This window comes from Macaca fascicularis, chromosome 1 (genome assembly GCF_037993035.2).
Source record: "Macaca fascicularis isolate 582-1 chromosome 1, T2T-MFA8v1.1".
Classification (NCBI taxonomy): domain Eukaryota; kingdom Metazoa; phylum Chordata; class Mammalia; order Primates; family Cercopithecidae; genus Macaca; species Macaca fascicularis.
Window position 1 is genome coordinate 109,062,640 of NC_088375.1, and position 10,138 is coordinate 109,072,777.

Sequence of the window (10,138 nt, forward strand, 5' to 3'; positions counted from 1 at the left end):
AAAGTTGTACAAAAAGTATTGTACTTGGATGATGGACACCCTAAATACCCTAACTTGATCACTATATGAATTTTGTTATATGCATGTAACAAAATTTCACATGTACCCCATAAATCTGTACAAATGTTTTACAAAGAAGAAAAGAACTGTTTAAATGAAAATAATAAGAAAAGTTGCATATATTTATGATGTACAGTGTAATGTTTTTGTTTTGATACATGTATAGATTGTGAAATGATTAAATCAAGCTAATTAACACATCCATCACCTCACATGCTTATCTCATTTAAAATCTACTCTCTATGCAATATTCAAGTATACAATACATTATTATTAACTATAGTCATCATACTGTAAAATAGATCTCCAGACATAATTCTCCTGTCTAACAGAAACTTTGTATCTTTTGGCCAACATCTCCTTATTTGCCCTTTCCACACAGTCCCTGGTCACCACCATTTTACTCTCTGCATCTATGAGTTCAACTTATGAGATATGCAGTATTTATCTTTCTGTGCCTAGGTTATTTCACCAGGCATAATGTCCTTTAAGTTCATCAGTATTGTCATAAATGACAGTATTTCCTTCCTTTTAAAGGCTGAATAGTTATTCTATTTTGTGTGTGTGTGTGTGTGTATATATATATATATATATCTCACATTTTCTTTATCTATTCATGCACTGATGGACACTTAGGTTGAGTCCATATCTTGGCTATTGTGAATAGTGTGCCACAGTGAACATGGGAGTGTTGATATCTCTTTGACATACTTATTACATTTCCTTAGGATATATAGCCAGAAGTAGAATGCTAGGGGTTAATATACAAAATATATAAGGAACTCAAATAACTCAATAGCAAGTAAACAATCCAATTTAAAAATGGGCAAAGGACCTGAATAGACATTTCTCAAAAGAAGATATACAAATAGCTAACAGGTTATTTGAAAAAAATGCTCAACATCACTAATCAGGTAATTGCAAATTAAAACCACAATAAGATATCACCTCACACCTTTTTAAATGGCTAGTATCAAAAAGACAAAAGACAACAAGTTTTGGCAAGGGCATGAAGAAAAGGGAACCCTCATACACGTTGGTAAAAATGTAAAGTGGTACCATCATTGTGGAAAACAGTATGGAAGCTCCTCAAAGAATTAAAAATATTAATTAGAGTTTTTTAATTTTTCTTTTGTTATCTGAATTACTTCTATTTCCTCTAGGGTCAGTTTTCTTAAGCATAATATTGTTCTTTCTCTTTCCAGCTGTTGACTTATTCATATGCTTAAATAGTCTTAGTTGCCCATTTATATCAATAAAAAGATCTGGTTTTTCCTGATTTGCATAAATAGGACCATTTTTACACTTAGTGGGAATTTTGTGGCAGGTTTGGGGAAAAAGTCTTTCAATTTGCAAGTAAGTGGCTATCAGGCTGCAAACTTCCCCTACCTCTAAATGTTATCATAAAGCAGGTTTTCCTGTAGCAACAATATTAATACTAGATGTCTTTCAGACAGTCTATTAGTTGGTCAACAAATACTGACAGAGCACCTACCACAGTCCAGGTACTCTCCTAACTTCTGAAGATAAAGTGGAAAATAAAGCACAGAGAGTCCTGCCCTCAAGGAACTTACATTTAGTATTTGTAAGAAGTTTGTCCAATTTCTTTAGGAAAGAGTCATGTGGAATTTTGCTAGAGAGATTAGAAAGTAGATGCCCATATATCTATGCTCTACACTATAAAGTGGAAGAGGGAGATGGGAATGACCACTAAGACAGAATCCCTTATACAAACCTTCAACTACTGTGCCTGTTTACAGCCCCACTTCTCATTCATACTTCCATCATACCTGCTAATTCTGAGTCCAGTGCTTTTCCAGGTTCAGATTTGCCTTCACCTCTGCCATGCCCTCATAATACATTCTGGGATGACGCTTTCTCCACTTATTTCAGTCATGAACATTCTACCATCCACTTTCCATTTTCCATAAATTTATTGAAATCTCTTACTCAGTTATGATTCTCCTTTATTTCTGTTCATAATTTCGGTTTATTTTTTTCTTTTTGTATATTGATCCTTTTAGAAGATTTAGGGACTTTAGAATATACATTTTTTAGTTCATCATCATCTTGAACAAACTTCTGTTACTTCTATAAGTAAAAAAGATAATGAAAATATAAGTATAAGCTGCAGCCCTCTTTTTTTGCTTGCCAAATTTTCCAGTATTATAATCATTAAAAATTGTTTTATTAGCCATTTCTTTTAAAAGTAGCCATCATAGGTTTTATCTAAAGCCCTCATTCAAGACTTCAGTTGTGACCTTTGAAGAATAATTGGCTCTTAAAGATAGTTCTATATTAATCAACATATTTTTGTTGTGTTCTTCTCCCTCAGCCTCTGATCCCGCCTCGCCACTTCCTTTCTATACTATCCCCATATAAAATTAGACAGGGCTGTTAGAGGGATCTGTTTTGAAGGAGAAGAAAGGGCAAACAAGATCTTCTCTTTGGTAATTGTTGAGTTGTTTGTGGCTTTTTGTACAGCAATCCAAATACTTTTTTTTAAGCACTGGACAGAAAGCAATCTCTTTCCTCCTGTGGCCATCCCTCTTAGTTACCATGCACCCAGAGTATGGGTATTAATTAAATGGTCTTGAGTAAGGACTAAAAAAGCAGGAATGCCTATAAAACAGTTACAGAGCCACTGTTTAGAGGCAAGGCAAGATCCAACTCTAACTTCCTAAATAGAAACTATAACATAAAACCATAGACATTTAAAATTGAAAGAGTTCTATACCCTTCACAGTAAGCCACTCCTGTCTTACGTCTTCCCATGGCAAGACTTCTCCCAAAACCTAGCCAACAGATCATGATTCAGCCTCTGTAGGAACACTTTATTGCTCTAGTAGTGGCCCAAGTCATTGTCAGACAACTCTGCTCCCTAGAAAGTTCTTAAGAGATAGAGTCTGCTTTTCAGAAAGTTTTAAGCATTGATTCCAGCTGTATTACCTGGCATTACACAAATAAGAAACTCAAGGTAATGAAAAAAACTATGGGTTCCGAGATATACTTTCTTGAGACATTTCATTTCTGAATCCTGGATCTGCCATTACCTAGTAAAGGTACACGTCCGTAGGTAAACTGCTTAACAGCTAAAAGCCTTAACTTTCTTATCTGTTAAAAGAGGATAATAACTACCTAAAAGGGTTGTGAGGATTAAGATAGCCCATGTAAAGCTCCTGACATGTCATAAGTGTTCAATAAACATTAATTCTTTTCTCTTCCACACCCATAAAAATCCTTCAAGTGTTTGAAGACAGTTATTATGTCTCCCATAAGTGTTTCTTTCCAATCCAGCCTTGAATATACCCAGTTCTTCATGAGACTGGCCCATGAGCTCCAGGGCAGGAAGATATAACTTACTCAACTCTAAACACTTCAGTTCCTGGCATAGTGTTGAGAAATAGTTGGTACTCAGGGGATATTAACCAATCAGAACTAAGATGACCTTCACATGCCAATTCCAATTCCCCGAAGTCTTCTCCCTTTGGTGGGATGCTGAGAAATTGTTTATAGGTGTAAATTATCAGTATGGATGTTTTTCTCCAAAATTTAGTTCCCTTGTATGTTCCTTGATAATCAGGAAATTCAGAATAAGGTTTTTGCTCAATAGTAATGCTTCCCTTAGCTTCAGCTTTCTCATATAATTACCCCCATTCCCACCCCATCTTTAACTTGGTCTGTGTCTTTTATATTTGTTTGCATTGATCTGTCTATTTCTTTCATCCCTGACAGGGAGGCAAGGGTGTTTTAAAACATACTCTATTTTTAAAAAATATTTAAGAAAACCATTGAATCTAATTCTTATTTTTATTAAATATTCTCTACCAAGAAGGATGCAGATTAGGAGACAAAATGTTTGCCAGTTCAGCATCTCAGACTTACTTCTGTTCTCAGCTTGATGATTTCAACATCTCCCTTTCCCCTTTACAGGGAGAACACAGTAATGTAGATTATTGGTTCCAAGTTCCTTGGATAGTAAAAGTATCTTTAAAAAGCAAATATCAATCACATTTTTAAAATAGCACATCTTAGGTAAGCAAGGTTTTGCACATCAAGCAAGAGATTTTTTTTTTCTAACTCTGCCTCTGGGCAAGGAGAGCAGAGCATTGAAACCTCTGAATCAACTGTTGTCTCCACTTTTGTCACATGGCTAAATGGGGGCCTTTATTTTTAAACACATGATTGACACCCCTCTCTCAGGGTTGGGTCAAATACAGGCCATCCTGCAGGCAGACAGAGGAATCAGATGACTTATGAGGTCCCTGCCAGCACTATGATTTGTCAGACAGAAATATAATTATGTCCTTAGGTTAAAAAATGGGGGAGGGAAGCCAACACTACCTTGAAGAGCCTTCAAAACTATAATCTGCAAAAGTCAGTTAATGATTCAAGAAACCCCTTCCCCTTTCTTTTGATGCATCTGAAGCTAAGATTTAATTGAAACTGCCTAAAGAAGGAAATAAAATTAAGACAACTGACAACAGAGGAGGGGAGACTGAATTTGGTGGTGATGTCAGGTCATCAGACCCAGAGGGTGTCTCCTTCTTAACTGTGCAATTAGGACCTCAATAAAAGGTTCCAGCTACTGCTGTCAGATCACAGCCCGCTGCCCCACGTTCTACCTGCTCTTGTTTGTGAACTAGGTAAGTCCATCTGCTTGAGCGTACTTGGGATTTCATCTGCTGTTTTGCTTATATGTGAGATTGCAAGAGGATTTCAGAGGAAACACACTTTAAGTCTATGTCAACCCTTATTAATAATAATAAACTGGGAGTGCCAGCCACCTAAATGCATTCCTTGCTTATGGAACTTCTTTGATCATTTTCTTTTTCAAAAAAAATATAAATTGTTTGGACATCATAGGCATGAATATTATTCAACAAGGCACAGGATCAGATCTCTATTGCAATGAAAATGTAGAAGCATTTAAAGGATGGGAAATGAAGGGGTTGGGACATGGAATCATGTCTTCTTGGTTAAAGCATGTTGTTACCACCTGCAAACATAGGGGTTAATTTTCTTGGTGTGACTTCTCTTTCCACTAGAAACTTTACTAACTTTAAAGGTTATACCCTCCTAACCAGAGGAGGCTAGACTGAGCCAAAGAGAGAGGAAAGCAGATAGACACTCTTGGATGAGGCTGGAAGAATGGGTCCAACTCTATTGGCTTCATTTCTGCATTTCAATCCTTATGCTTGAGTTCCCTTATCACCTTCCTTTTGCAATGAAGCTTTCTCTGAGCACATGAATGTTGCTGTTTACTGAAGGTTGGGGTGAATTGTCTCTTATAATACCTACCTATGCTGGATCTGATCTCGCCACAATGTCTGGTACAAAACTAAATCACCCCTGGAGTTCAGATATAATATTTTAAGATACAGAATAGAGCAGGGGTTGCAGTGGAGATGGGGGAGGAACAAAAAGGATGATTTTGGTATCTCCTCCCTGAAGGACCCATCCTGGAAAATGAGCTTTGTTTATTCTTTCTCACAGCCTCTCCTGAGTTTGTAAAGATGCCTCGGCTCCTGAGAGATGTCCTCTGTGTAATTGAGACATTCCACAAATATGCCAGTGAGGACAGTAACGGGGCCACACTGACTGGCAGAGAGCTGAAACAACTCCTCCAGGGCGAGTTTGGGGACTTTTTTCAGGTGAGCTGCTCACAGAGCTGTGGAAATTCTTTCCCACTCACCCTTTCTTTATAATCCAAGCAAGATAAGCATATGCGATCCCCAACCATTTTACATCTAGCTAACAGTTCTCAGCACTCACTGTCTCTTGAACAACTATTTTCAGTCTCAATTCCCTACTCTGTTCAATTGCTTAGAGAAAAAAGAGGTTTTCATTACTGGGATTATTGCTTCTGCAAAGCCGACTTCTGAAAGGAGTCACAAACCATTAGGCATCAAAATGCAACTCACAAGTGTTGTAAATGCTCTTTCCCGGGCATAGCCCTCTGATGAAAAATGGCATGCAGAATCAATAAATTCTTGCTATTCTGGGAAAGTTAACCAGTTACTGAGGAATGGGGTCAGAAAAACAGGATTCTTGGGAGACTCATAGGACACTGGACCGCATACAGATAAGCTGACTTCTCACTGTGTTTTTCATGCAGCCATGTGTCCTTCATGCTGTGGAAAAAAATTCGAATCTTCTGAATATTGACAATAATGGCATCATCAGTTTTGATGAATTTGTTCTTGCAATCTTCAACTTGTTGAACCTCTGTTATCTTGACATACAATTGTTACTAAGTTCAGAACTAAGACAGGTGACTAAACCAGAGAAGGAGAAGCCAGATGATGTGGATCTTCAGGCAACCACCGGAGATGGTCAGTGGACAGCAGGAACTTCCCCAACTCAAGAAGAGAGGATGCTTCCTTCAGGAATGGCATCATTATCTCAGCTCATCCCTGAAGAAAGTGGAGCAGTTGGAAACAACAGAGTGGACCCATGGAGAGAAGCCAAGACTCACAACTTTCCAGGAGAAGCATCTGAATACAATGACCCTAAGAACCAACACCTGGAAGGAGATGAACAGATTCAGGAAGTGGCCCAAGATGTACAAACAACAGAAGACAATGAAGGCCAACTTAAGGCAAATAAGCCAATGGCAAGATCAAAACAGACCAGTAGTCCCACAAAGAGGAAGGGACAAGATAAGAAGATCTCCCAGGAGGGAGACGAACCAGTCAGAGAGCAAAGTGTCTCCAAGATAAGAGACCATTTTGGAGAACAAGAAGGAAACTTGGAACCCCAAAATTCACCACCAGAAGAAGAAACACAAAGACCATCTGAAGATCAGGAAGTTAGAACAGAAAAGGAGGAATACTCTAATACGCAAGAACCACCCCTGCAAGGAGAAGATGAACCCAGTTCAGAGCGTGCTGACCTGCCAGAACAAGCTGCTGCCAGGACACTATCTCAGACACAGAAATCAACTGATCCCGAGGATGTCTGTAGAACATTTGACACTCAAGATCCAGGAAAGGATGCTGACCAGACACCAGCTGAGACAACGAATTCGGGTGAACCTGAGGATTATGGCAGAACATCTGAGACCCAAGAAAAAGAAAGTGAAACAAAGGACCTGCCAGTCCAAGGTGGTAGCAGAAATGGTTCAGAAACACCTGACATGAGAGATGAAAGGAAAGAGAGGAGAGGCCCTGAGACCCATGAAACAGCAGGGCAGAAAGAACGTGACAGAAAAACTCAGCCACTAGTCCTGGAAACCCAAACACAGGATGGGCAGTATCAGGAATTCCAAGGATTATCAAAATCAAAAGATGCTAAAAAGGATTCTGAGACACAATATCTAAGCTCAGAAGGAGGAGATCAGACTCACCCTGAACTTGAAGGAACGGCAGTCTCAGGAGGAGAGGCAGAACACACAAAAGAAGGCACAACAGAAGCATTTGTGAACAGAAAAAACGCACCTGCAGCAGCAAGGACACTGGGGGCAAGAGAAAGCACACAAGACTTAGCACCACTTGAGAAGCAGTCTGCAGGAGAAAATAGTAGGGCCACCAAGACTCATGACAAACCAGTTGAGGAGGAGGATGGTTACCAGGGGGAGGACTCTGAGTCACCATTCACACAGAATGATGAGGGGTCTTCTGAAACTCCCAGTAGCCTGGCTTCAGAGGAAGATAACAGCAGCTCAGAGACAGGTGAACTGTCTATGCAAGGGGACTCCAAGAGTCAAGGGGACCCACATGGAGGGTCTGTGCAAGGAGGTCACAATAATAACCCAGATACCCAGAGGCAGGGAACACCTGGTGAGAAAAACAGAGCTCAGGAGGCAGTGGTGCCGGCAGTCAGAGGAGAGGATGTACAGCTCACAGACGACCAGGAACAGCCTTCCAGAGGAGAACACAAGTATCAAGGCCCAGGGACCAAAGGCCCAGGTGCAGCTGTGGAGCCCAGTGGACACCCAGAAGCACAGGAATCCACAGCAGGAGATAAAAACAGAAAGTCCCTGGAAATAGAGATCACAGGTGCCCTGGATGAAGACTTCACTGACCAGCTTTCCCTAATGCAGCTCCCTGGAAAGGAAGATAGCAGAAATGAATTAAAGGTCCAAGGCCCAAGTAGCAAAGAAGAGAAAGGTAGAGCAACAGAGGCCCAGAATACTATGTTAAAAAGTCTGGATAAGGACAATTCAGCCTCCCACAAGATACAACTTGAAACAAAGGAAACTGTAACATCTGAGGAGGAAGATGAAAGTCCCCAAGAGCTGGCAGGAGAAGGTGGTGACCAAAAAAGTCCAGCCAAGAAAGAGGACAATTCTTCAGTCCCCTGGCCAAGTCTTGAAAAGCAGGTGCAGAGAGACCAAGAGCCCTGTTCTGTGGAGAGGGGTGCCATCCATTCCAGTCCACTATACCAGTACCTACAGGAGAAGATACTGCAGCAAACAAACATAACCCAAGAGGACCATCAAAAGCAAGTTCAGATAGCCCAGGCATCAGGCCCAGAGCTTTGTAGTGTATCCCTCACCAGTGAGACCTCAGATTTTTCTGTCTTTTTCAACTACAGCCAAGCATCACAACCATATACCAGGGGACTTTCATTTGATGAGAGTCCTGCTGGTGCACCATCTCCCCAGGCCTTGGAAGATAAGCAGGATTACCCTCAGAGAGAGAGGCTGGTACCACAAAGGGAGGCAAGCACCACAAAGCAATGAATCATTATCATCTCAACATGCACCCAATTTCTCTCCCAATCACCCTCACTATTCATGTGTACACATTCAGATGCAGATTAACAATATTTTAAATTTTCTTCCTAAATTTCTACAAGAGCAAATAATAAAGTATTCAGCAGTGGGAGCCACCACTAAAGAAACATCTGAACAAATACAGTCAGTAAAACTCCTACCAAACGATGCTACTTCCAAGTGTCAAAATGGACTTTGTCATGAGACAATTTACCTCAATGTACCTGTCATTAAAAATAGAAAAATTCCTTCCATATCTTTAGCAGGTCCCAGTTTTTCCAACTGATTCATTGAATTTAAAATGGAGCAGTAGGAAATTATGAGACTCTGCAATGCTATCTCATAATCATAAAATATTAATTCATAGATATAGATTACTCTGCTTCATGACATTTCCTAGAAGTATTTCAAGTTCATCCTAAAATTTTATCCTTCAAAATAATTTTAGACAACACCATAACTTATGATTTTGTAGCACTTGATTAAAGTAAATTTATGATTCTTTGCTCATGTTCAGGTGCAGCTGAATCTATTACCATGGATTCATTCATTCAACTACTCATCCAACAAATTTTTATTAAATCCCACTCCTTATGCAAACTTATCATAGCTTTTGGCTCAAATAAACAATCAGAATAATTATGAGAGAGAACACAAATCTAAAGTATGTTTGATTTTATAAGAAGCTCTTGTAACCAACCATCCAGTGAGTCTACTAAGTGTTTACCTATATGGTTTGATGAGGGCATTAAATTAAAATTGATAATTAAACAACCTGATGATCAATTTCTTTTGTTGGTTCATTTTTTTTCTCCTTCATTCTCCATCTTGCCTTGGAGACACTGATCAAAAACAAAAACAATCTTATTTATTTGTGTTTTTTCAAAATACTATAATTAAAGTATGATGCTCTTCCAGCTTAGTCATAACCCAAGAAAGGAACAAAATTGTTATCATACAGTGTTTCCTGAAGCCGAAAAGCAGTCCAATACTCCATCTCCCATTGCATTCTGCCTTCTAGGTTCAGTATTCTTACACTTCAACCTTCACATTTTCCAGAGCCCAAAATCCAAGTATATACCCTCCCCCTCCAATATTTTCAGCTCTTTTCATTCTACACTCAAACATGAATTATATCCCTACCTGAAAATAATATTATTTTAAATGAGCAAGAGACATGAGACAATTCATAAAAAAGAAAAATATATATATTTTTTATTTTAGCTTGTCTATGCTCTAGTATATATACACACAAATACACATATACACTATACTAGAGCATAGACTTACTAAAGAAAAAAATTATATATATAATTTTTTAGCTTATAAAATTATATATATAATTTTTAGTTTATAAAA

General features: G+C 38.9%; 1 protein-coding gene across 1 annotated transcript; it reads left to right on the forward strand.

Moving 5' to 3' along the window:
- Positions 1 to 4,661: 4,661 nt before the first annotated feature.
- Positions 4,662 to 9,565, forward strand: TCHHL1 (trichohyalin like 1). Its single transcript, XM_005541837.4, has 3 exons — positions 4,662 to 4,706; positions 5,557 to 5,714; positions 6,179 to 9,565. Exons 2-3 carry the CDS (start codon positions 5,577 to 5,579, stop codon positions 8,744 to 8,746), a joined length of 2,706 nt encoding a protein of 901 aa, XP_005541894.3. The 5' UTR covers positions 4,662 to 4,706; positions 5,557 to 5,576; the 3' UTR covers positions 8,747 to 9,565.
- The last annotated feature ends 573 nt before the right edge of the window (positions 9,566 to 10,138 follow it).